The following is a 27,745-nucleotide window of genomic DNA, read 5'->3' as shown; positions in this document are numbered from 1 at the left end:
GCCACATGTAAATCAATGAAGTTAGAACACTCCCTCACACCCTACACAAAAAATAAACTCAAAATGGCTTAAAAACTTAAACATAAGACATGACACCATAAAACTTCTAGGAGAGAACATAGACAAAATATTCTCTGACATAAATCATACCAACGTTTCCTTAGGTCAGTCTCCCAAGGCAATAGAAGTAAAAGCAAAAATAAACAAATGGAACTTAATCAAACTTATAAGCTTTTGCACAGTAAAGGAAACCATAAACAAAATGAAAAGACAACCTACGGACTGGAAGAAAATATTTGCAAATGATGCAACCAATAAGGGATTAATTTCCAAACTATACAAACAGCTCACACAATTCAATAACAACAAAAACAACCCAATCGAAAAATGGGCAGAAGACCTAAATAGAGGTTTCTCCAAAGAAGACATACAGATGGCTAACAGGCACATGAAAAGATGCTCATCATCACTAATTATTAGAGAAATGTAAATCAAAACTACGATGAGGTATCACCACCTCACTCCAGTAAGAATGGCTATTATTAAAAAAATCTACAAATAATAAATGCTGGAGAGGGTGTGAAGAAAAAGGAACCCTCCTACAGTGTTGGTAGGAATGTAAATTGGTGCAGCCACTGTGGAAAACAGTATGGAAGTTCCTCAAAAAACTAAAAATAGAGTTGTCATATGATCCAGCAAGCCCACTCCTGGGCATATACCCAGACAAAACTATAATTTGAAAAGAGACATGCACCCCTACATTCATAGCAGCACTATTTACAATAGCCAAGACATGGAAGCAACTTAAATGTCCACTGACAGATGAATGGATAAAGAAGATGTGGTACATAGATACAATGGAATATTACTCAGCCATAAAAAAGAACGAAATAATGCCATTTGCAGTAACATGGATGGACCTAGAGATTATCATACTAAGTGAAGTAAGTCAGAAAGAGAAAGACAAATACCATATGATATCACTTATATGTGGAATCTAAACTACAACACAAATGAACATATCTATGAAACAGAAACAGACTCACAGACATAGAGAACAGACTTGTGGTTGCCAAGGGGGAAGTGGGGTGGGGGAGGGAAGGAGTGGGAGTTTGGGATTAGCAGATGCTAACTATTATACATAGGATGGATAAACAACAGGGTCCTACTGTATAGCACTGGGAACTATATTCAATATCCTGTGATAAACCATAATGGAAAAGAATATGAAAAAGAATATATATATATAACTGAATCACTTTGCTGTACAGCAGATATTAACACAACATTGTAAATCAACTATACTTCAATAAAATTTAAAAAGTGATTATGGGGTCAGGAAGTAGATGGACTATTTGACTTCTATGATCTCTGAGATGCTATGAAAATTTAAATATTATTTTGATTGGGCTGATCATAGCCTTACTTTACTCCACTGGGGATGAGAGAGGAGATGAATGAGAATTCCAAAGAGAAGATTGTTAAACACAAGACAAATACGGAGACCAAATAAATAAATATCCAACAGGCAGAAGAGAGCCATTGTGTCTGGAAAACATAATAAAGCAAAGGAGAATCAGAGAGAGTAGAGATGTCCTGGGTGAGGCTAGAAATGGGTATGTATCATGTGGATGTAAAGAGGTTAAAAGGTTGAATGAAAATGTGGACAGCTTAATAACTAGAAAAACTGCATCACTGGTTAGGCATGTGCAGCATTTTTTTAAAAATCTGCTCTTCTGTTTGCTATTCAAGCTTGAAATCAAATGTTAAGAATGTCAGCATTGAGACTGTTTAGATCATGTGAAAGAAAATAAGATGTAAAATAACAACTTCCTTGTAGAAATAAAAACAGAAGCTCCTGGTATTAAAAAGGAAATTAATACTACCAATGTTTGACCATTAGAAACCTATTTTCCCATACTTTTTTATCCATTTCTGGGGGATGGGCGGGCAGGGGTGGTATGACAATTTTAATCAAGATATTTTTCCTGAATTAGTTTAATTTTATTAAAGATTTTAATAATTCCAAGTAATACTGTACTGGTTTCATTAAAATTAGGTTTTAGCCGACAAACCATGTAATAGATAAAATGGTGTAAGGAGGTCTATCCAGGCCTTCATTAATAAGCTCCTTCGGATAATATGAACTTATGGAAGGCAGTGAACCGAAGTGTCCAGTGTGGTGTTAGGGGCTAGGATTCATCTGAGGAGCTTAAGGAAAAGAAAGTCAAGTTCAGCTTGAAACTTCAGGAAAAAAATGGTACCTCTTTAGAAAAGAAGATCTCTGAAATTAAAAAATAACACTTGAAGCAACTAACGGTTCTTGGATTATTGGATGTAAAAGTTTTCAGCTGGTATCCAAAATTGAAGTGACACTTTAAACGATTAAATCAACAGGAGTACATGGTTGATAAAAGGGCAGAACAATTCCATTTAAAAAAAAGCCAAAATTTTAAAGGGATTTGATATTTAAGAGCCATTTTTAGAAATCTCCTGATGAAATCTTGGATACTAAAACTGCAGAGAAGAAACTTACTGTTAATCCATGTTATAGAACTTTGAATCCAGTCTGCCCTTCATCTTCTATCAAAGAAAAGGACCTAATTTAACCAAAATCTAAAAAGAAATTTTTTCAGGGAAAAAACATTGTGTGTGTATGTGTGTGTGTGTGTGTGTGTGTCTATTAAAGACCAACATACCTGCTTCATCATAGGATACAGTCAATTTTTCTAGCATTTCTCGGTCAATTGATAGAATCTGCTGTTCAAGGATGGTCTGGTAAGACAATACACTATTTTCTTTGTCTTTCTCGTAGTCTTGAAGATGCTGTTTAAGGGCCTCTGGGAGTCGAGATTTTACATATTCAGCTGCCGTCTGCAGATAAAACAAGTAGAGAACCCCATTAGTATTTCTCATCTTAGGCTTTTCACTTCCCCTCAGGTGCTGTAGTGAGAACTCAAAGTACTGTGGAACCAGCCCTTTAGACAATCACATCCTTGTCACTTGTCATTTTTAGACTCCACTGTACCAAGTAAGGCTGATCTTCAAATACACAGAATTACAGACCTCTAAGAGTTTTCTATCAGGTTTAAAGGTACAAAAGATGATGGATTGGCATTCATGGAGTTGAACTCAGAGTTTCAGCTATTCCACTGAACCCAGAGGGCCCTGTGATAGTGATTTTACTGGATATAAATCTGACTCGCCCTAATCTAGAATGCATAAGCTAGTAACTCATCTCAGCAGTAAGCCCTCCTATGCTGTGGCATCCAAACCTCTGCTTTGCTTTGTTGTTCTCTGCTCATTAATGCTTATGCAGGAACTCTTGTGAAGTAAATAAACAGGAAAGCCCTCTGCTAGGGCTGATAACGGAATCATAGGAGAAACAGAAAACGAAGAGACCTAAAACAAAGATGCCTCAACCTGAAAAGAACTGTTCACCACTTAAATATCTTGGCCTTTATGTATATTATTCTTAACTTTTTTTTCCCCTGCTTCTACATTATCTGCACAGTTTACTCCCAAGTAGTAACATCTGAAATTACACACAGTGACTTTCAACCAGGTAAGCAAGCTTCCCTTGGAGGTAGGAAGGAAGACATCTGTACTTTGAAAAAGACCTTCCCCAGGATTCTGATACATTCTTCTGGTGGACTGGGGTCATAGCACACTCTTTTCCCTTCCAGTTAAGAATCACAGTTAAAGTTAAACAGAACTTTAAGGGAGAAATTAAGTAATACGGCAGCATGTATGACTCAGGAGAATTGAAATTCTTAAAACATATCTCTTGAGAATGCCAAGAGTTTTGGCATCTTCTTACACTGCGGTCCTCCATCATATGTATAGGGTCTAAAGTTGATAAATAAATGAAGGCATACATCTATTGTTTAAAGTTATACTCACAATCAGTAGAAAACTAAAATAAGAGAAACTGTTAAACAGGATTGTCTCTGGGGTATGGGCCCAGAATAAGGTGAAGACACATCTACATAGTTTAATATTTTTTAAAAATTCCTGTAATTAAAAAAAATTATCTTTAAAATATGTTCTTTTGGTAAAGAACCTTCGTAGTTTTCCTTCTAAATGTTAGCACAGTTTAGGATGAAAAGAAACTTGCCAGAACAATGACAACTGACTTCTCAGGAAAAACTCACTGGGAAGTGGTGGAAAAAGTTATATTTCAGTCTTCAGAGTAGCCAAATATAGCACACAACACTTCATTTCCAGATTTATATTTGGATCCCCTAAGTCGGTTGCTGATGAAATTACAACTTTAAAATATCACCAGTATATCAACAGTGAAATAACACTGTTCATTTTCTCTGCCAGCCAGCTAGTGCAGAACAAATAAAATTATTCCATAGAATGTAAATGGACTCAGCACATTAGCACAACATATTTAATTCTAGAGTTTAACAACAATTTTCTCTTGACAATGGAAAATGAAGAGACATACTGCAGAATAACTATTTTAAAATTCACACTACCTTGCTATTCAGTGTAACACGTGTCTTTAATTTTTTTCCTTGGAAATATCTATGCAGTACAGGAAATAATTCCATAATGCACGTTTAACAAATATTGGTGTATTCAGTATAACTGAAAGCATACCACACATTTCCTTCCTATTGTGTTCACTGATTTACTCTTTTAATTCAAATCATGGTGGAGGTCTTGGAACCGGGCCTATATTTTTTTACTACAGTGGAGTTAAATTTTGGCATTTCATTTCTAAAACAGTATAACTTCATGTATAGTCAGCCCTCTGTATCTGCGGGTTCCACATCTGTGGATTCAACCAGCTGCAGACAGAAAATATTTGGAAAGAAACCCTGCCCCACCAGCCCAGGTAGGTGCCCTCAGCCAGAACCAGAGCTTCTCCAACGTGGTCCTCAGCCTTGCCCATCCCATCGGGCACCCTTGGCAGGCACTGGCATCCCCCCAAAGCGGCTCCCGCCCCAGGGATCAGCCCTGCACACCAGAACACCTGCAACAGTTGTAGCCAGTCCTTACAGCCAGCTGCACTGGGGGCCAGCCCTGCACACCAGTGTGGCCTCAGTAAGAGGACCATTTTCTTACACCATATACAAAAATAAACTCAAAATGGATTAAAGACTTTAAGGCCTGAAACCATTAAACTCCTAGAAGAAAACACAGTCAGTATGCTCTTTGACACTGATCTTAGCAATATTTTTTTTGGTTCTGTCCCCTCAGGCAAAGGAAACAAAAGCAAAAATAAACAAATGGAACTACATGAAACTAAAAAGCTTTTGCACAGCAAAGGAAACCATCAACAAAACAAAAAGGCAACCTAATGAACAGGAGAAGCTATTTGCAAATGGTGTATCTGATAAGGGGTTATTATCCAAAGTATATAAAGAAGTCATACAATTAAATTTTTAAAATCCATTTAAAAAATGGGCAGAGAACCTGAATAGACATTTCTCCAAAGAAGACATACAGATGGCCAACAGACACATGAAAAGATGCTCAACGTCATTAATCATCAGGGAAATGCAAATCAAAATCACAATGAGCTATCACCTCACACCTGTCAGAATGGCTGTCATCAAAAAGACCACAAATAACGTGTTGGTAAGGATGTGGAGAAAAGGGAACCCTTGTGCACTGTTGGTGGGAATGTAAATTGGTTCTGCCACTATGGAAAACAGTATGAAGGTTCCTCAAAAAATTAAAAATAGAACTACCAAACGATCTAGCAATTCCACTTCTGAGTATTTACCCAAGGGAAAAAACCCCACTAATTCAAAAAGATATATATACCCCTATGTTCACTGTAGCACTATTTACTATAGCCAAGATATGCAAGCAACCTAAAAGTCCAGTAATAGATGAATGGATAAAAGAAGATATGGTATATATATGTACAAAGGAATATAACTCATCTATAAAAAAGAATGAAATCTTGCCATTTGCAACAAAATGGTATTATGCTAAGTGAAATAAATTAGGCAGAGAAAGACAAACACTATGTGATCTCATTTATATGTGGAATCTAAAAAACAAACGAACAAACCAAAGAACACAGAAACAGACTTATGGATATAGAGAACAAACTGGTGGTTGCCAGAGGAGAGGGAGTGGGAGGTTGGGTGAAATAGGTGAAGGGGATTAAGAGGTGCGAACTTCGAGTTATAAAATAAATAAATCATGGAGATGTAATACACAGCATAAGGAGTATATAGGCATCCCTTATTTTATTGTGCTTCAATTTATTGCTTTTGTTTTTGTTTGTTTGTTTTTAAGAATTGAAGGTTTGTGGCAACCCCACATTGTAAGATAATGGTTAGCATTTTTTAGTAATAAAGTATTTTTTTTCAGAAAGTCTTCATTTTAAGCCATGAAATTGTTTCTGCAAATCTTTTTTTTTTAACTTTTTATTTCATATTGGAGTATAGTTGATTAACAATATTGTGTTAGTTTCAGGTGTACAGCAAAGTGATTCAGTTATACATATACATGTATCTATTCTTTTTCAAATTGTTTTCTCATTTAGGTTCTTACATAATATTGAGCAGAGTTCCTTGTGCTATACAGTAGGTCCTTGCTATAAACCCTGTAAAAGGACTCAATGGATGAAAAAGATAAAAGAAGCATCATTTGGTTAGCTATTTTAAATATAGCAGTGTGTACATGTCAATGGCAAACTCCCTAACTATCTTACTAAGTGGACTCAGCGGATGAAAAAAAATAAAGTATTTTTAAATTGAGTTACATTACATTGGTTTTTTAAGACATAATGCTATTGCACACTTAATAGACTATAATGTAAAAATAACTTTTACACTCAATCGGAAACCAAAAAATTCGTGACTCACTTTATTGCAATATTTGCTTTATTGCGGCGGTCTGGAACCAAACCCACAATATCTCAGAGGTATGATTGTAGTCGATAATACTGTAATAATTTTGTATGGTGACAGACGGTTACTGGACTTACTGTAGTGATCATTTTGTAACGTATTTGATTGTCAAATAACTATGTTGTACACCTGAAACTAACATAATACTGTACGTCAACTATACTTCAATTTTTTTAAATTCCAAAAAAATACCAGAGTTCCCAAAAGCAAAAAGTGAATTTGTCATGCCAGCAACTATTTACATAGCATTTACATTGTATTAGGTATTATAAATGATCTAGAGATGATTTAAAGTATATGCATAGGTTATATGTAAATATTACACCATTTAATATGCAACTTGAGCGACTCATATTTTGGTATCCAAGAGGGTCCTGGAACCAATCCTCTGTGGATACTGAGGGACTACTGTATAGAGGTCTTTCCTCTGGGAAAGATTTTTAAGAGGAATAGAAAGAAACAACTCTAGCAAAATACTAGCTTCTATCAAGATATTTCAAGAAATCACCTTTATACTGAGGTGATTCTCTAAATGTATTCAAATGTCAGTCAAAACCTTATGTTCAAGCATAAACCTATGCCAAAAAACAGGATGTCATACAAATACCTTATGATCTCACTTACATGTGGAAAATAAAACCAAAACCAAAACACAAAAACCAAACTCATAGATACAGAGAATAGACTGGTGGGTGCCAGAGGTGAGCAAAATGGGTGAAAGTGGTTAAAAGATATCAAACTTCCACTTATAAAAAAAATAATAAGTCCTGGGGATATAATGTACAGCATGGTGACTACAGTTAATAAGGCTGTATTGCTTAGTTGAAAGTTATAAGAGAACAGATTTTAAACGTTTTCATCACCGGAAAAAAATGCATAACTATGTGTGGTTAACTAGACCTTACTGTGGTGATCATTTTGCAACATATACAAATATTGAATCATTATGCTGTACACCTGAAACTAATATGTCAATCATATCTCAATAAAAAACAGGCTGTCATATTATTAACTGAGATTGGAATTATTGCACAAGTGATAGATAATACAAATAGCAATTTAAATTTTAAAACTTCACTAGAATTCTAAAAATGAAGTGAAAAACAAAATTAAAATATAGGATTACTTATCTATTCTTTAATCAATGATAAGTGCTACTAGAAGTTTAAGTCCTAAATTGCATATTCTTATAACCTAACTATTCCAGAAACAGTACTTTGTTACCATTTTCAGTGTCTTGTCTTGTGCGGTACTTTATACTTTTCTGAGCAATTTATGCTGTTATCATTCTGTATCTTCAAAATAACTTTGAGTGAAAGTAGGCAAATTATGGATTTGGCCAATCCTTCACATCCTTCAAAGTAGGCTCAAATGCTATAAACTCTGTTAGTGAACCCACCTAATAGCAACCAACAGTCTTTCAAGTATTTATAGAGGTACAGGTATTTTAGCTCCCCAGTCTGGCTGATATAAAGACTGTATCTTAAACATCTTGTGTTCTCCCAGCACCCAGTTCAGTAGTTTCTACCATAGAAGCTTAATGTCTTCACTGTATCCAAGAATCAGGGACTTTGAGATAGCTTTTAGAGAAAACCTTTGGACAGTTCATAATTCTTTGCCTGCAATCAGAACTTCCTTTCATGATTCTAGAAACAGCATACAAATCTGGTTTTCTACTGGCAAATGGAACTACACCTGGTCTTCAATCATTATTGGAGCCATTATTTTAGGAAGTAAATGGCTGAAACCCAAATCATCATTCACACGCCAACATGGTAAATTATGTACTTCATATACAAAGCTGTATATGAAGCTTTATTTAACGACTTCCTCTCCATAATTGTTTGATCTTTTCCATTCTTGCCTTTATTTCTTCATTTGGCAATGAACTCAGTTCTGCTAGGGACTCTCTGAGCAGTCATGCAGAATGCCTCAGAATTGTGTCCGAGTGAAGGGTTGCCTTGAGGGGTGTCAACTCCTCCTGGGCATTCAGGTTTTGCTTGTCTGAACTGCTGAGTAGGTTCCCAAACATACCCCAGGTGGTGGCAGAGAAGCCTCAGGACAGAAAGGGGAAGACACAGGTTCGTCAGTTCTTCCGGTTACACCTGGGAAGATGGTGAACAGCTAGAATAAAAAGATGAGCTAAAAGCTTGAGGTAGGGCACAAAAGGTGCCCAAAGCACCTTCTTACAGAATGTGCATACATTCATATTACCCATGCCAACTTCAGTCTGGAAGACAGAAAAGGGCTAGAGTATAAACCCTGTAAAAGGACTCAATGGATGAAAAAGATAAAAGAAGCAGAATGATTGAGGATCTAAATTCTGGGAACCTAGTGGATAGAATGCTGACCTAGTAGGTCATTATGCTAAAACGCTATTTACTATAACAGTTGAATGTTCTTTAAGAAATAACCAATGTATATGAAAGAGTTTGATGGGGGACAGGGAGGGAGAGTGCAAAAGAAAAAAGTGCATTTCAAAAGCTGCTAAACGCTTCACAGTTCATCTTAAAAAGAAAACCTGTCAGCCAGCCAATTCTAATTTATTGAGCGTCTGCTGAGTGAAGCACATTAGATTTGACACTGTTGGGAGAACAGACCTCTGCCATCAACCTGCAGTTTTCACATGCAAACAGCACACACAGGTGAAACACTGGAAAAACACATTTTACAAACCAATACAAAAACAGACATGAATCTTGAGGTGAATTTTGTTTAACATATTAGCTACTGTGAGTGCTGAGCGGCCTCTAGGGAGAGAAATTAAAGAGGGCACAAGAAAAAGAATCAGGACATCATTTCGGCAGAGTTTAAGGATCAGTTTCGAGGTAAGAAGTTCTTGCTGGAGGAAAGAAAAGCAATCTAGAAAGTAGTGAATGTGAGTTCACGGGGAGAAATCATAAAAGAAGGTGATGAAACTAGGAGTCTGAGAGAGCTGGCAGGTGGCGAAGCTTTAACTCCTTGTTAAACCAGGGAGCTTTGATTTGTAGCAGTAACAGGAAACAACTGAAACATCAAAAAGAGTGAATAAATTATCAAATCTTGTCTGAGTAAGAATGTGCTTGGAGTTGAGCTTAAAATACACTGAAAGAAAAAGATTAAAGCAGGGAGACAAGTAAAAAGTCTGAAGGAAAGGAAAATGGCCTTCTACACTGTGATTGGAATATAAATCGGACACTTTTGGGACAGCAAATGAAAAAAAGTAACAAAAACTTAAAGTAATTTACACTTTTAACCTAGTAATTGTCTTTCCAGGAATTTATTTTAAGAAAAAGTTAAAGATGAGCATAAAGACTTGTGTAGCAAACATGTTTATCAAAGTATTATTCAAGATAATGAAAGTTTGTCTACAAATTGGTTGATTACATCATGGGATAGCCAAGAAATGGAATACAATGCAGTTATTAAAAATCATGTTATGAAAGAATACTAATAATGTAGGAAAACGTTCATAATAAAGAGCAGATTACAAAGCAGTTTGTTTACGACACATATGAGGGGAAAATGGTTGAATTACGTTAATATGCATCATTAGTTATCTCAGACTAGTAAGAGTTTGGGTGATATTTTTTCTCTATGCGGTTTTCTTCATTTTCCAAATTTTCTAAAATAAAAAAAATAGAAAAATGATTGACCACTTTCTATGTGCCAAGCACTGTGCTGAATGCTTCACATGTGTACGCTTATTTCACCCTCACGAAAACACTTATTGGTTTTCACAGATGAGGAAACAGACTCAGAGAGGTTAAGTAATTTATCCTTGGTTACGCAGTGAGTCGTGGATTGGAGCAGGAATCACCAAATGCTTTTGAACCAGAAAAGAAAAAAATTTTTGTATTTTAAAAAGAAGGCAATGCCTACTGTGGTCCCTTCTTTTGTAGGGTAAAGCAGCCCCAGACTAGGATAAAGCCGTTGAGAAGAGAATAAAAGAGCACATGAGCAAAGCTTGGTGACAGATGGAAAAGCAAAACCCATAAAATGGCTTCAGTGTTGCAAAACTGGAAGCTAAAGATGATGGAGATGCTATTGAAAATGATGGGAAAACAGAGTACAGTGAAACATACTAAATTTACTTTGAACACTTAACTGTAAGCCTGAAAACCATCCACCTCTCTGTATTTTATGGAATAGCCACCACCCCTTAAAAAAAGAAAAACCTCTAGGAGGAAAAAGTATTATTTTATAGAACTCCAAAGAAAAATATCATACTAATGATTTTGGTTACAAGTTCCAGGGAGGCAAAAGCTATTTCCAAGAAAAGATATTAAATGATATTAAATTAAATTCTAATAGAGCCTCCATTAGAGAAAGATCAGGAGTAAATTAGAACTATGTTCAAATCACTTTTAGTATTTTTCTCTAGGACTTTGCAAAGGGTAAGTTACTATTCATTTTAACTTTAATAGATTTAAAATAAAAATAGGCTTCTGATGTCCTTCGCTATGAAAACATGCCTTACAATTTTTATTTAGTACTGCATATTTCATAGTTGTGGGAGGTTTTTTTGCCCCCTTCTTTTCAATCAAATGTTCTGTTTTATTACCAAGTCTAAGACCTAGTATACAGTATACAATTTTATATTTTAAAAAATTAGGTATGATATCCAAAGGAAAGAAAGCTTCCCCTACACTCAATAAATTCTTACTTAGAAGATATTTTTAAAATCAAGGAATGGATTTTATCATTAAGTTTGTAATGAGTTGTTATAAATGTTGATCCTGATGTAAAGACCCAATTTCAAAGCAAATTTGAAAAACCTACAGATGAGATTCTAAGATTACAAACCTGGAAAATTCATCTCAAGAAGAAATATCACTTTTGCCTCAAGGATGGTACAGGCTGTGCTTTGCCAAGATAAGAAGTTTCAGGATTTTAATATCTTTCCAATTATCTGATTTTATAAATTACCCTTCCCCCTTCATTTTACTTAATGTGCACACACACACACACACACACAAACACACACACACACACAGTAATTTGGCAGAGAGACATCCCCAAGCTCCACTGAAATGAATGGGACGAATAATTGACGGCAGCGCCTTTCAGTTTATATTTACACAATATATGCCTGGCTTGGAACACACAGTGCTGCTGCTTCTGATATGAGTGTCGATTATGAATGGACACAGGCTTCTAAGACTGGATCAAAAGGAGACTAAAGCAAAGGGGCTGATCCTGGGACCCATGCTAAGGCTAAAGTTAACATTGATGCCACACACAATAAGGTGCTATATCTGGCTCTGAGGGCATCTGATCAGTGACCCTCTGAGAAGCAGATTTTGACACTGAGGAAGACACACAAGGGAGGTTAGGTGGGAAATCAATTCTGCAAATGCTGAGTAGAAAAGAGCTGAATTTTAGGAAACAGTACCTCAGGGATGATCGCTAGGTATTCAGGAGATAAAAGAGAGATCATAAAAGAGATCATTCAAAATTCGTGCCACAGGACGACAGAAGAGAGAAGGGAGTAATATTTTTATTGCAGACAAGGTTGCCCTGCCCTTGAAGGGAGGTGAATGCACGTGTGCTGAGTTGACAGCAGCCAGCATGGAAGGCATGTGCGTTTACTTAGGTCCACCTTGGCATCCATCTTTCTTAGGGTAACATATCATTAACTTCTGACAACGGCTCTTTGGCTCCAGGCACTTCAAAAACAAAGTCAGAGTGAGCGCCCTTGCCCACCAGCAAGAGGGCAGAGGCAAGGGAGTTGTTCTTTTCTCTCGCCTGCCAAGAGTGTCATTTCTTTCCATTTTTAGTCTTTGCCACTTCTAACCTGGAGGGGTTATTTAAATAAGAAAAACCTCTTTGAGAGGACCATTTTGCACTCCTGAATTCATAATTCTGCCTCAAGAAGGCAGATTTGATTCCTTCAAGACACACGGCATCAGGAAAAAGTCTTAGACTTAAACCTGAAGTGTGTCAATGCTATCCTATGCTTATTATGGAGATTTGAGATTGCTCTGGAGAACCAAAGCTGTGGACGTGCAAATGCTGGTCAGTTGTGTGGCAAAATGACCACCACAGAGGGCATAACACTCAGCATGCTAGGGACTCAGAGCCATATAACCTAACCTACTTAATATGGAGAGTGAAGTTTTCATTTAGCTTAAACACTAAGATGACGACTGCTAAGTTATAGGTTCAGGACAATTCCTCCGGGATTCCTCAAGGGACAAAACTTTAATAACTCTGTCAGTCATCTGATCCACATGTAATCTGAGGCATATTCACATGGTAGCACCAAGCATGCTCTAGCATGAAAATATAATTAAAACTCCACTTCTTGACTGATGACTTCCCTGACAGCAGATGGAGGCTTTATATATATATATCTCTCACAGTACGGCGGTATCAAATACTGTTTAGCCATGTGGTCCATTTTCCTAATCTTATTATCTTGGTGAAATCTACATTCAAACTCTAAGGGATTAAAAATTTATCTTTTTACAGTCTAAAGAAAAGTTGAGGTTATTTCGCTACTACTACTACTAAAGTGATGATTAATAAATTCTTTGGTCCTCAGTTGGTCCAGGAAGATCCCACATGCCACGGAGCAACTGAGCCCGTGTGCCACAACTACTGAGCCTGTGCTCTAGAACCCGCGAGCCACAACTACTGAGCACGTGTGCCACAACTACTGAGCCCGTGAGCCACAACTACTGAGCCCGTGTGCCACAACTACTGAGCCTGTGCTCTAGAACCCGCGAGCCACAACTACTGAGCACGTGTGCCACAACTACTGAGCACGTGTGCCACAAGTACTGAAGCCCGTGCGCCTAGAGCCCGTGCTCCGCAACAAGAGAAGCCACCGCAACGAGAAGCCCACGCACCACAATGAAGAGTAGCCCCCGCTCGCGGCAACTAGAGAAAGCCCACGCACAGCAACGAAGACCCAACACAGCCATAAATTAATTAATTAATTAATTAATTTTAAAAAAAAAAGAAGAAGTGCCTTCAAAACCAGTATGAGATTTAGGCTCCTTGTATGTGCAGTGGGGGGCTGGAAAAGGGTTCATCTTTCTGTCCAGGAATCTGGTCTAACAGAGAACCCGAAAAGGATCCCTGCCCCCAAATCATTTTACCTTTTGGCTTTGAGCCCTAAAATTCTAACATTACAGCTTGCAATCTCTGGTTTATGCCAGTTCTTCCCCTTCTCAAAAGGCAAATATTTTAAGGAAGAGTAATACACCAAGAAATGGTCAGTCTTAGTGTGGACATGTTGATCAGATTTTTACACACAGTGAGGGGGAATGAGAAGCAGGAAAGCACCCAGAGAAATCCCTGGGAATAAGGTGTAAAGCTGGCAAGTAAAGGTCAGGAAAGACAAATGTTGTCTACTCTGAAATTTAACCCTGTATAGAGGAAAACACAAAAATCTGTACTGCCTGAAAATTTTATTTAGTCTTCACCACCACTGGCTCTACCCGCAAGACCAACCATCAAAACTATTTTGAGGTTAACCTGAGAAGGAAAACGTAATTTGTTGCATTTCACACATAGGTCAATAAAGAATGCATTCGGTAGCCATCTACCGTACATTGTTTTTCTTTTTTTTCACGTACTAAATTTATATTTTACCCCTTTCCAGACAGGATATGAGGCAACTGATCATAACACGGTACTTTCTATGTTAATTAATTTATAACATTGAAACTAAAGATGGAGTAACTTTAATATATTCTAAATATTACATCTTAAGGAGCCTTCACAGTGCCTTTTATGTTAAAGGCGCACAATATATGTTTTTTATATAAATGAATGAATGAAGTCAAACAACATGACCAATCTCAGTGGCACATTGTTTTAAAACTACTCCTGTATGGATAGGAGTCATTGCTTATGTTGCAAACGTATCTTCCAGAACAAAAGCTATTGTTGCCTCACCAGAGCTGCCACAGCACTGCCCTTCATCAGACCTCTACTACAGCTCTCTACCACTTAATTCTTAGTGTCTCCATCTAGTCATCTATTTGCCTCCTCACTAATTTATGAGCAACTAGCAGGTAGGACAAAAGTTTTTTCACATACGACGGTTTCCCTAGTATCCAGCCCAGTGCAGGCATGCTGGAAGAAAATGATGGGGAGGGGGTGCTTTAAAACTAGGCTTAAAACCCTGTGAGTGATAATTCTATATAGCCACAAACATAAAAGAGAAAAGGACCAGGCCCCCCTGTGATTCTTTCTATCACTCTGACATTTGCCATAAGGCATACAGATGTCACACTATTTTATATTTCTTGGGCACCAAATCTTGTTTAATACCACAGAAACAGGATGGCTGGTTTAGGCAGAGCCAGAGTTTGTTTTATCTCAAACCAAGAAAGTGTTTCTTGTAATTTATGTATAATTTCGAACCTAAATGAAAATCTGATGAGAGCAATGGATCCTCTTCCCAGAAACACACACAAAGTATCTAGTGTCCCATTTTAGGAACCCAGGTATGAAGTCCATGAACCGGCTCACCCTGAAGTCTTATTAGATCCAAGCATGAAGAGGGCACTAGGTACAGGGCTGTAGTTTTTCCTACAAAATGATGTGGTTAGACTTGATCACTATTTCTCAAGGGTGGTACTCCAACCAACTGCTTCCAAAGCACCTGGCAGGGGGGAGGGGTGTCTTAAAAATGCAGAATATGGGTCCTGCTCCATAGTTAGTAAATCACAATTTTTCAGGTAGGACCCTAGAATCTGCTTTTTAAACTTGTGCTACATTTCAACAAGCTCACTGAAGGGTGAAACCCACGGTTTCTACCCCTTAGAGTTCTGATTTTATAACATCTAGGCACATGTGTTCTTACAAAGCTAGACAACAAATTCTGATGTACATCCAGAGTTGTACCAGACTCTCCACAATAACAGCCCTCTGCATCCCCCAGGACTCAGTTTGGCAAATAAACATCTTTAATTCTTGTAACAACCTTGACTGTGTGCAGCGACATTCCCACACAGCCTGTCTACCCTCAGTGCCATGGGCATTTTTTACGGCATCAAATTGCCAATCTGCTCAGCCTCTGAAAGGGTGAGCCCTCCCTAAAGCAACCTAACTGACCTTGAGTACTTCTGATACCAGGAGGACCTGGAACCCTTTTCCAACAGCTTGTGGGCAATCAAGCAAATCTCAGCAAGCTGTGTGAAATAGGCCACAGGATGACCTGTAGCAAAGCACCTTGAAAACACAGTGATTTCCTCTTGACCAAGCCCGGGCATGATCAGAGCACTAAGCTGACCTCTGCCGGGGACGGCCAATGGAATTGTGAAGCCTGGATAAGAGAAGCAAAATGCAGCAGAGAGGAAAGCAAATCAGCATTCCCAGCAGTGTTGCATAACTTTGCATACAGAGTTTGAAAGGGTATCTTATTTTAGCAAGAGAAAAATGGGATACCCAATTGTGTGGAAAAGCTATAATTTCAGCAGTGAATGCACCTGCTTGTGTAAATATAAAACGACACATTTTAAAATCTGAATGGGCAAATAGTTCAGAGAAAAATATACCCTTTCCCAAGTCCTGCTTCACCTCCAAAAGACGACAGCAGTATGAGCAGGCGTGCAGTCATGGGCTAGAACTAATCCTTTCAATTAATACTTGAGTGTCTACTATGTGTCAGGCACTGTGCTAGCCGCTAGGAATAAATGGTGGGCACAAGTCAACATGTCTCTGCCCTCATGGGCCATTAAGCCCAGACCCACCCTGAGAATCCTTCTCAATACAGTATTCCAGGCAGCAACCAATCAACCAAAGTTAGCGTAGGAGATGAAACCTGTTCATGAGCCTTGGTCTAAATCCAGGGTGGCCAACTACAGTAAAAACACCTGTTTTTGTGAATAAAGTTTTATTTGGACATGACCCCACCCAATTGTTCACATATTGTCTATGGTTGCTTCTGAACTTCAACGGAAGCATTGAGCAATGAGATAGAGTCTGTATGGTACACAAAGCCTAAAATATTTACCGTATGGCTCCTTACAGACAAAGTTTACCAAACCCTGGTACAGATGAATTGCCAAACTAAAGCAAAATTAGCAGACGTGTATGTGTGTGTGTATACAATTGACGTTGTTTAGCTTGCATTTATTATTTGCCCCCATGTATTGAGCACTATGTTGGGTTTCAGGTGTACTAAAATCAGTTGTACAGAGTTGTCACCTTGAAAGAGCTCACAATCTAGCTACAGAAATGACTAAACAGATAATCACAAAACAATTTGATCAGTTCTAAAACATAAGTACATACAATTCGCTATGTAAACCCAACAAAGTGATTGAAAACTCTAACACCCCAGAGAGATTTCTTAAGCATTCTATTGCTTTCCACTTGACCACACAACCTAAAAAGTCAGGGAGAGTCTTGGACATGGCAGTCCTGTGGCAATCCTCAGAAGAAATGAGTGGATAAAAATGTAGCCAGACAGTATAAAGAGTGGCTGCTTGAGCTTGATGTAACATTAAAAATGAAAAGGTCATTAGGCATTCTAAAAACAATGGGTAACTGGTGATGCCCCATAAAAAAACTAACTTTAGCAACTTTGGATTCTCCAAACTGTCGTTTGTCAGGAACCACATAATCAAGAGAAAATGAATAAGGTTCCAAAGAGACATGTGAAGTTTGAATTAGGATTCACAGTAGATTGGCAGGGACATAATAAATTCAGAATTATAGTAACCCACAGCTGCTTCAACCTTAGAAAATAATGAGTTGCTTAGTGAGGGCTGCTGTCTCTGAAATGGCAAGCAAAAGCCATCTGCTATGGAACAGTGTCCTGTCTTTAGGTCCTATATCCAGACAGTCGATATCCAAGGGAGACCCACCTCGAGATTTACTGTTGCAACAAGCAATTTCCAAATGTCATAAATCAGTATGGAAATTGTTACACAGGAAAAAATATAAACTTTGCCGTTCACAATACTCAATTATTAATTTCCTTTTATTCCCCAAGGTAGTACCTGTGATTCTTCTTCAAAACATATTGATCTGAATGCCCTAGGATAAAGAAGTCATTAAATAAGTCAACATGACTTATGACACCCACTCAACAAACCAAGCTTTCTTTTCTAACACAAATCGTATGGCCACATTCAGGCAATTAAATAGTGAAGGTTAACAGAATGTTAGAAGACAGGTGGCTGGCCATTTTTGCTTTGGATAGCTATTTATAAATTGAGTTGCCAGCTCTGAAATCATTCTTTCGAGAGATGTATGAAACAAAATTTTATATATAACACATTTTAACTTAACACTTTAATGGTACCCTTCCAAAGAACTAGATAAATTCTCAGGGCCCTTTTTTGGTTCTTCAGTTAAAGAGAAAATTAAATTTGGATATATATGTGTGTGTCCTATGTAATTTTTCAAATGAAAGTTCTATAAATGATAGCTCAATTTCGTAATACCTCATTTAACAAGTACCATCAGGGAATGAAGAGTTCCACATAAATGAATGTCCCATTTAACTCAACTTTACTACTCTAAATGATGAAAAATTATTTTAACCTCTTTTGATGGAAATGTTTCTAAATTGAAACACATACTTCTGCAGTTTTTCAAAGAGAATGCATGGAAGAAAATTCAGCATTTGGGGGGTTGATTTAAGGCCATTTTTGGAACATGGAGGGAGGGTTGTAATGTACATGTCTCCTGCATATGAAGTTGATTCCCACACCAAATCACCCTGGTTACTGTAAGAAGCTCTGGGTTCTCCTTCCATAGGCAGATAATGCTGCTTCTAAGTGGCTACTTTAGGCACAATTATCTACCCTAAAGACTTGGAAAATGTTTAACTTTCTTATTGGAGAAAGGTGCGTGGGCTTTATGATGTTTCCCCTTAGTACTTTTTTGTTAACCTCCTGGTCCATTATAGTGCTCCAGATAGCTGAAATGGAAAAATAAGGTCTATCCATCAGATAAGTGGAATATAAAAAGTCAGCAATGTGAATATTGAATGCATATCTATACTTTTTATTAGAAATCATAAAGAACTTCCCTCTAGATTCATATACTCCAAGAAAACCCATCAAAACGGCATGAATAAAACTGGTATCTTTTTTTTATATAAATTTATTTTATCTATCTATTTATTTATTTATTTAGGCTGCGTTGGGTCTTCACTGCTGTGCGGGGGCATTCTCCATTTGCAGCGAGCGGGGGCTACTCTTTGTTGCGGTGCACAGGCTTCTCACTGTGGTAGATTCTCTTGTTGCGAACCACGGGCTCTAGGCACATGGGCTTCAGTAGTTGTGGCTCACTGGCTCAGCAGTTGTGGCTCACAGGCTCTAGAGCACAGGCTCAGTAGTTGTGGCACACGGGCTTAGTTGCTCCGCAGCATGTGGGATCTCCCCGGACCAGGGATCGAACCCATGTCCCCTGCATTGGCAGGCGGATTCTTAACCACTGCGCCACCAGTGAAGTCCCCAAAACTGGTATCTTTACATCTGTGATGTTTATAATGCACATGGATGGGTCAACCAACCTAAGGGACTCTTATGAAAATCTAAATGGTGTTGGTATGATTTGTCTTATGAAAACTTATATAGCTTTACATTCTTACCCAAATATTCATTAATTGAGCCAAAATTGAAAATACATCTTTCATCTCTGGTTCTTTAGCATTTTGTACAATATCAGGCATTAGGTAGGCACTCAAATGCTTGGTGAATAAATGAATCAAAAGACTTCAGTGTCACAGAAACATTTTAAAAATTCAATATCCAAATTTTAGGTAATCAGTTTACTTTAAATCACTTAAATTACTAACTATATCTTTCTCCATTTTATAAGAAAAAAAATCGTATGCAATCTCAGAAGTTAGAGCTGTATACACTGGATGGACCATTTGCTCTAGTATCTGTGCTACTAGTTTTCACTATTCTCTACATGAGCTAAAGCAATTAGAAAAGCAGTTAGAGTCTGGAAAGTTCCTAAAGTCATAGTTTAAATATTTTTATAAACAAGCATTATAAAACTTTCCAGTTTTATTCTATTACATACTGGAACATATAAATAATATTTAGTTCCATACATCTTATTTGCCCAATTAATGTTTGAAAATATTATTTGTGATTGACCAACTTCTTAAAATATTAAGAAAACAAATGTACAAGAACGAAAGAACAATACCAGGGAGTTTTTCTTGACTCTTTTTCTGGAAACCAACATGAAACAGTGGAAATCTCATATTAAGGAACAGTAATCATCTTCTGTATGGTTTTAGGTAACCATGAACCTGTAGTTACCCTATTCTTCCACCAGATGGCAACCATGAATCAAGTGAAATAACTTTCATGATACTCAAGAGGGAAACTAAAAATGTCGTGGAGGGATGGTTGTCCTCGTGTAGACTAGACGAGCAATTGCTAAAATTCAGTTATGAAAAGCGGATAGCTGCCTGTACTGGGCTGCAAAGCAACCTTAATAATTCATTCAAGTATTCATTCCTTCAACATAATTACTGAGTGTTAACAATGCTCCTAGCGTTGTGCTGAATATAGAGAGCAAAAATAAAAGTCCTTGCCTTCAAAGAGCTTATGACTTCAGGAAGCAGATGCGTGGTAAAGAGATAACTACCAATGAGTACAATAAATTCTGTAAGTGAGAAGCCTTGGAAACACCACGTCACAAGAGATACATGAGCTGAATCTTGAGAGATGTAAGGAATGAGAAGAACAATGGGCTGGGTAGCAATCCAGGCAGCCAGCATAGCCCATATAAAGACAGAGGCATGAAAACGCCTGGTATGTTTCAGGCTAAAATTGGGTTGTAAGGCTAGAATGAAGAGTGTGTACGTGTGTTTCAAGGGGGGAGGAAAAAAATGGAGGAAATGGAAGATGCAGAACTAACAGCAGGCTGGAACCATGTATGTATACTTAGAATTTTATTTCTATGATAATAAAAAATAGTGATAGCTAATACTTATTGAAATTTTTTATATGCTGAACACTAGGCTAAACGCTCAAATGTAGTTTTATTTACTTCTCATTATGACACTCAAAAATATGTACTACTTTTATACACATTTTTCAGATAAGGCCAAAAATATTACTTAACTTGCTTAGCTTAGTAAATGGTAGAGCTGGAATTTCAACCCCAAGTCACTATTTGATTCTATGACCAAATTATTAAATCCGTAGCTTGAAAAGAAACTTCTTGTAGAGTCTACAATACAAACAAATCCCTAAAGTGTTTTAAACAAAAGAATGGACCACCAGGTTTGTGATTTAAAACAGCAAATGGGGCAGCAGTGTGGACAATGCAATGATACAGGAAAAGTTCAGCAAGAAGGAGATCTGAGGTAGATATACATACTAAGTTCATCATATTAAATCAGATGGAAACAGATAAATTATTTTCAAACACAATTGCCTAATAAGGCCTTAAACTGACTTTATCATGTTGAAATAAAAAAATTTTTTTTAATATACAATTTCTAGGCTGCAAGGTTAACTATGCCAATTTGGGGCCTTATAAACGAAATATTTCTTAGAGAAATTCCAAGGTATGATTGAGTCAAGTGTCAGTTGTTCTTTTCTTCAGCTTAATTGAGGTATAACAGACATATAAATTTGTAAGATATTTAAAGTGTATATCATGGTGATTTGACATACGTTTACAGTGTGAAAGGATTCCCCCCATCTAGTTAATTAACACATCCATCACCTCATGTTTTCCTCCTCTTTCTCATTATCCCCCTCCTCCTCCTCCTCCTTCTTCCTCTTTTGTGGGGGTGGGAACATTTAAGTTCTACTCTCTTAGCAAATTTCAACTATATAATTCAATTGTTCTTTAAGTAGGCAATAATCAGGGAAGGGATGACATAAAATGACCTATATTATAATTTACTTTTCTAATACACTTGGTGGAAGAAGGAAGAAATATAACCTTCTTGTTGAGCTATCTCATGGATTTGTGAAGCAAATGTGATAGATGGATCTAAGTTTGAGAATGTATGAAGAAATGCAGTTATTTTCTCTATGACTTTAAAAGAACAGCTGAACCAATTTATAGATGTTACTTTAAAAAATAAATCTCCCAGCTAATTCCCAGCATTCTAAACAATGTGTTGGAGCATTGCCATTGGTCTGTCCTTAGGTTCCCACGGTGGACCGGCTCTAATAACAGTTTCTCCTACCACCCACCTACTTTCAAAACCTTTGGAAATGGCTAGGCATGCTTTCCTTGGGCAAGTCATTCTATGCCATAGTAAACTGTGGGACAATAAAGTTTTCCATTGTTCTAGCTTCTTCTGGAAGGAGTCCCCAACAGGACTAGGAAATATGCGTTCCAGGTCACACTGCAATTTGCCGCCTCTGTTGGCTATGTGCTCCTGCACACACTCCTTAACCTCTTGACCTTCAGTCTCCTCATCTGTAAGACAGGGGAGTGGGCTGAAAGGAAAATACTGGGTTGGAGGATCTTCAAAAATCCCTTTCTGTCTTAAATTTTATTCCATGAATTTTTAAACTGTCTGTATGTTTGTATGTATTTAATATTTCCCTCTGTCACACCATCCTACTTTGGAGGTGCTAATGAGTAATTTAAGGCAGGATACAAAAAAAATCTATAAAACCTGTGTAAGTGTAGAGCCTGAGAATTAACTATAACTTGATAGACTAATCACAGAGAAAAAAATAATAGTTCACAAGTTGCTTATATCTGTTTTGCAAACTTTCTGTTTTGCAGGTATCATGCTAAGTAGTAATCTCTCAAAGTGAAATTGCATAAGCCTAATGAACAGAAGGCATACTGATTATCCAGATGGTTAAAAATATGCTTATATTTTCATGTATCACTGGAACAGAAGTTTCTCCAAAACCTCTATGTTAACTTCAGTGACTTAGCAGCCATCAGTTGGCAGTGTGAAGCCATTACTGAATTAACAGAACCAACTCAGAAATCAGATGGCTTCAAATTCCTGCTGTCACATTAGCAACAATGAACAAATCCATTTATTAAATAACAGCAATTCTCTTGTTGAGTCTTAACGAAGGCAGCAAAAACGAGACCTAGTGTGACTGATTTTCAACACTACAAGAGTATGGTGTTAATAAGCAGTCATGAGTTAAGAATCAAGTAGGAAAACACGTGTTAAGAATTTTAAAAACACAACACTTTAGGGCAAGCACCCTTGATGCCAGTTTAAAAAAAAAAAAAGATTGACACATCGTCAGACTTAAACCACACACTCTTTATTTTATGTAGATCTATACCTGTAAAAATAATATTCAACAATAATTTAAATATTGAAATACACACAGAAGGTATCCTGAACTTGTGACATAACAGTTTCTACAGTTCAATGACTCTTTATGCTAATTCATTGCCCTTTGGAGCATAAAACATTTGGATGAATCTAGAATTTTAAAAATAGTACAAAGTGTTGAAGTGCTTTAAACAGACAATAAGCATTTTATTCCTGTTGTGTCAAATATTTCCCTCATGTGGTTTTGCATTCTTTTATCATTAAGTGAAATGGATGATAAATGAGATGAGTTTTAATTCAGAGATGACTATGAAATGAATTTAAATTATTTTACTAGCTCCTGGGAAACACATTTTATTAAAATTTATTCAGAGTTTACTTTTAATTCTGTGAGACTCTGTAAATACTTGGAGATTTAATTATTTCAAACAAAAACATATGAGCTGCTATTAGAGATTTAAAAAAATGAACTGAAATATTCTGGAAAACAGAATGAAAATGTTCACAAGCGCAAACATTTATTGAGCGTTTACTATGGGCCAGGCACTGAGCTAAGAACCATACATGTATTCCCACAATGAAAGTAAATAAAAATTGGGAAGAAATAAAATCCACTTGGCCAGCCCCAAAATTACACTAGATTGGCTTTCTTGAGTGAAATCATTCCACTTCAGAGTTATTTTATCAAACACTGCATAATTATTACTCCATATGGGAGTAATATTATTGCACCTATGTGAAATAATAAAAAAAATAAGTAATTTAAAAGGTCATGATCAATAAAATAATTATGGTGACCAATAAATTAAATTCTCCTAAAAGGGAAATAAAATAATATTAGGCAGGACTTATTAAGTCCATTTGGGAAACATAAATCTCAAACTATTTCTAATGCTTCATATTTTAGGTTGTTTTGCATTATAATGGACCTGTCATTAGCTCAAAGTACCTTGTATGTTAAGAAACAATTCTGTTGGGGCTTCCCTGTTGGTGCAGTGGTTAAGAATCTGCCTGCCAATGCAGGGGACATGGGTTCAAGCCCCTGATCCGAGAAGATCCCACATGCCGCAGAGCAACTAAGCCCGTACTCCACAACTACTGAGCCTGTGCTCTAGAGCCCGCGAGTCACAACTACTGAAGCCTGCGCGGCTAGAGTTTGTGGTCCACAACAAGAGAAGCCACCACAATGAGAAGCCCTTGCACCACAACGAAGAGTAGCCCCCGCTCGCCGCAACTAGAGAAAGCCCACGCACAGCAACGGAAGACTCAACGCAGCCAATAAATAAATAAATAAATAAATAAAATCTATTAAGAAAAAAGAAACAATTCTGTTAACGCTGCCACCATATTTCAAAACACAAGACAAAACACACCATTGGGAATACTAAACATCTGAGAAATTCTATTCACTTACAGCTGTTTAGAGAAGACACTGCGTAAGTTCTTCACGTGTTGTTAGAACGATACTTAGGGTTGAATGAATCTTGAGCCATTAAAACAATGTCAAAAAATTCAATGAAAGATTCTCCCTCAATTCCCCACACATGACAGTTGTAACAGAGGAGAGAAAGAAACAGATAAACAAAACACCTAGGTCAAGGATCCACCTCAAATTTGACCCAGATGAGTCTCAGGTTATTGCTGAACCTTCGAATATGTTTCTTCTACAGGCCTTGCTGGCAGTGGTGCGAGCACTTGGAGAGCAACGGTGGCCTAGGGCACAACAGCTGGCACCTCCAGGTTTACTAAACATTTACTAACATGTTTCTCTGATCTTTCTACTGGGCAATAAAACATGAGCCATTCAAAGGGAAAATGCATTCTTTAAGGGCTGATTTAGCACAAGGGTCTGATGACATTTTACAGCAGTGGTGCAGCTAGTAATTAAATATCAAGGGGTTAATGACCTGGCTGACTCAATGAACTTTGATTTGGTGCAATTAAGACTCCTTCACTGAGGCTCCTTCTTCGCTGGGGTTCCTGAGGTGCAGAGCTCAGGACGAGTAGCTGGGAAAAGCAAAGGGGAGCAGCAGCTTCTACTGTTTATGCAACACTACCTCAGCTCTGCCTAAGCATACACTATCTGCACATTTCCCAACGTCTCTGCTGCAGTGCAGCATTCCTGGCCGGCCAAACTGTAACTGACGGATCGCTATTCTTTCGAACACACGAAACACCAAACACAAGAAAGACGCATTTATATGCATATACAGATGTCTGCGGCCAGTCACTCACTAGCCTCCTCCCTGCCAGAAAGGTTACCCCAGCTGTTGCAAATCACACCATTATTCAAAGACGGAGCTTGAGGAGAGATGAGATTAATAGATTAGAATCTAAACTACATCCTGCAGGATGAGAGAATTAAGTGATTGTCAATATAAAGTTCATAGGAGTCATTATTTATAATTAAAAGGAGTTGAACAGTCCTGCAGACTACATGTTCTCATGACTTTAAAGAAAAAAAAATTGTATATAAGTTATCTTGTACACTTCGAGCAATGATAGCTGAGAAATCCTCTCCCAAGGCTTTTTTTTTTTTTTTAGCCACCAAGGAAGCAAGGCACCAGGCATGAAAAAGCAGAGGTGGAATAGTCCAGACTTTCCTCAAAGTCCTACCATTTCAGTTCCCTGCACGTCCCAGCAGCCTGGTCTTCAGTGAGCTACACCCAGGTCCGCACAGGTGCATGGACTGTGCGTGGATCCTTACACGGATTGTGACTTACCATCAGGATTTGGGGTGTGAAGCTTTTGTCTTCAAAGAAATATTTTGTCCCTGTCTGGATACATTTATATGATAGAGAGAACACCATACAACCAACAAAAATGATGATGTAAAAGAAGTTTTAATAATGTGAAAAATTTACAGTATTGCTCACTGAAAAAACAAAAAGTTTACCAAATTGTCGCTCTGGTGTGAACTCACACACACATAAAATAAGGATGTACATCACTACACAGAACTACTATCAACAGTGGTTCTCTCTGGTGGAGGAATTACATGTGATTTTTTTTCTTCCTTAAGTTTTTTGTATTTTTAAGGATTTCTACAATGAATACATATTAATTTTGTAACAAAAAATCTTGGATGAAAAGAAGGGAAGAAGGAAGAAAAAACAATAGGTGGATAGGTGGTACCATCTCTTTCTCCCAGAGAAGAGTAAGCAAGGGAACACTAAATGTGCAACATCTTAAATTTACCCCTTAAATGTTAACCTTCCCTCCTTTCCAATCATTTGACTCTGGTCTCAGCAGGAAACCTACCAAAAAAGCATTTGGGGTGGGGAAAAGCAGAGCAGGCACAGATGTAACCAACAGAAAATCAAGGTCTAAAAATAGAAGAGGCAGCAAGAAGTCCTTGTACACTGTATAACAGCACAGAGGGGGAATGCCATGAGGCATGCATTTTGAACATAGCTTAATGGTTTCTGCTTTTTAAAAAATTGATCATCTAGATCTCTTATTTTTCATATCCTCAATTTGCCAACTTACATTTAAAATGAATAATGTGCTAAAGTTGAAAACACTTACTCTTCTTACCCACTAGCTTCAGAAGAAAAAAAAAAAAGAAATTCCCTGTAGGAATAGGATTAATGACATATGGTAATTACACCATTAGGTTGAAATATCCATAACAACATAAACCTTCATTAAACACATTTCTCAAGAGGCACTTTTATTAAAGAGAAATTCAGCCATTTTAAATTCATAAACAGAAGGCTTTGCGTCAAAATCTTTTCTTCTGTGATCAGATTGTCAGAAGTCATTTGTTCCACCATTCCTGGCCCAGAAACATTTCAGATAAAGAGAGAAAGTTAGGTTACAGCCCAGGCAAGAGACTTGCAGATGCAATATCTGAAGCTCTGAATTCAGGAAAAATTGTCAAGGCAACAAAAAGAAGGTACACTTTCTGTGTGCTATGAATTCTTGGTCAGCTGTGGGTCATTTGCCACCACCTCCCAGGCTCCCGAGTCTCCCATTCCTGCAAATGATGAGTGGCCTGCGCAGGGAGGGAGGGAAGGACACTCAAAGAGGGACAAGGAAAACTGATGGTCGAATGACAAGAAATGCAACACAGTAGAGCCCTTGCTCTCCTCTTTCGGAGGTACTTTGCACCACGTATCATCAGGTTTCTGAAAATACCTAACTCCTTTTCTTTTGGTTTTCTAATAGTTAAAATTAATTTATTCTTTTTTTAAAATTTATTTCATTTATTTATTTACCTATCTGCTTTTCTTATTTTTGTTCCAACTTCATTTTTAATTGCTTTGTTTTCTATTGGACTTAATTTTGTAAACCATTTTAAAACTTGTCTTAAAATAGGTAAGATATAAACCCCACATAAACAATAAAAATCATTTATTCAGGTTATAACATTTCAAATGGTAATAAGATAAAAATAAGTTGCTTCCTATAATATTTCTATCCAACAGCTCTACTCAGTTCATAATCAGTATACAATACAAAGACTACAATGTTTTAAAATATGATGTTATTAGAATCCCTTTTAAAATTCTATCAAAAAATAAAATAAAATACTTAGGAATAAACCTGATCGAGGAGGTGAAAGACATATATTGAGAACTATAAAATGCTGATAAAGGAAACTGAAAATGATTCAAAGAAATGGAAAGATATCCCATGCCCTCGGATTGGAAAAATTAATATTGTT

The 27,745-nt window shown here is 37.2% G+C and overlaps 1 protein-coding gene across 1 annotated transcript in view; it reads right to left on the bottom strand.

Annotated features, from left to right (window-relative positions):
- PPM1L (protein phosphatase, Mg2+/Mn2+ dependent 1L) overlaps window positions 1-27,745 on the bottom strand; it is a 307,917-nt gene that overhangs the window by 95,057 nt on the left and 185,115 nt on the right. The window contains exon 2 of the mRNA XM_007187086.3: window positions 2,700-2,874. Coding sequence (XP_007187148.3) covers window positions 2,700-2,874 — 175 coding nt within the window. The remainder of the gene's footprint in view (window positions 1-2,699; window positions 2,875-27,745) is intronic.

The sequence above is a fragment of the Balaenoptera acutorostrata genome, chromosome 4, assembly GCF_949987535.1.
Source record: "Balaenoptera acutorostrata chromosome 4, mBalAcu1.1, whole genome shotgun sequence".
In the NCBI taxonomy this organism is placed as follows: Eukaryota; Metazoa; Chordata; class Mammalia; order Artiodactyla; family Balaenopteridae; genus Balaenoptera; species Balaenoptera acutorostrata.
Note: the sequence above shows the minus strand (reverse complement) of the source record. Positions and strands in the feature narration are given on the sequence as shown.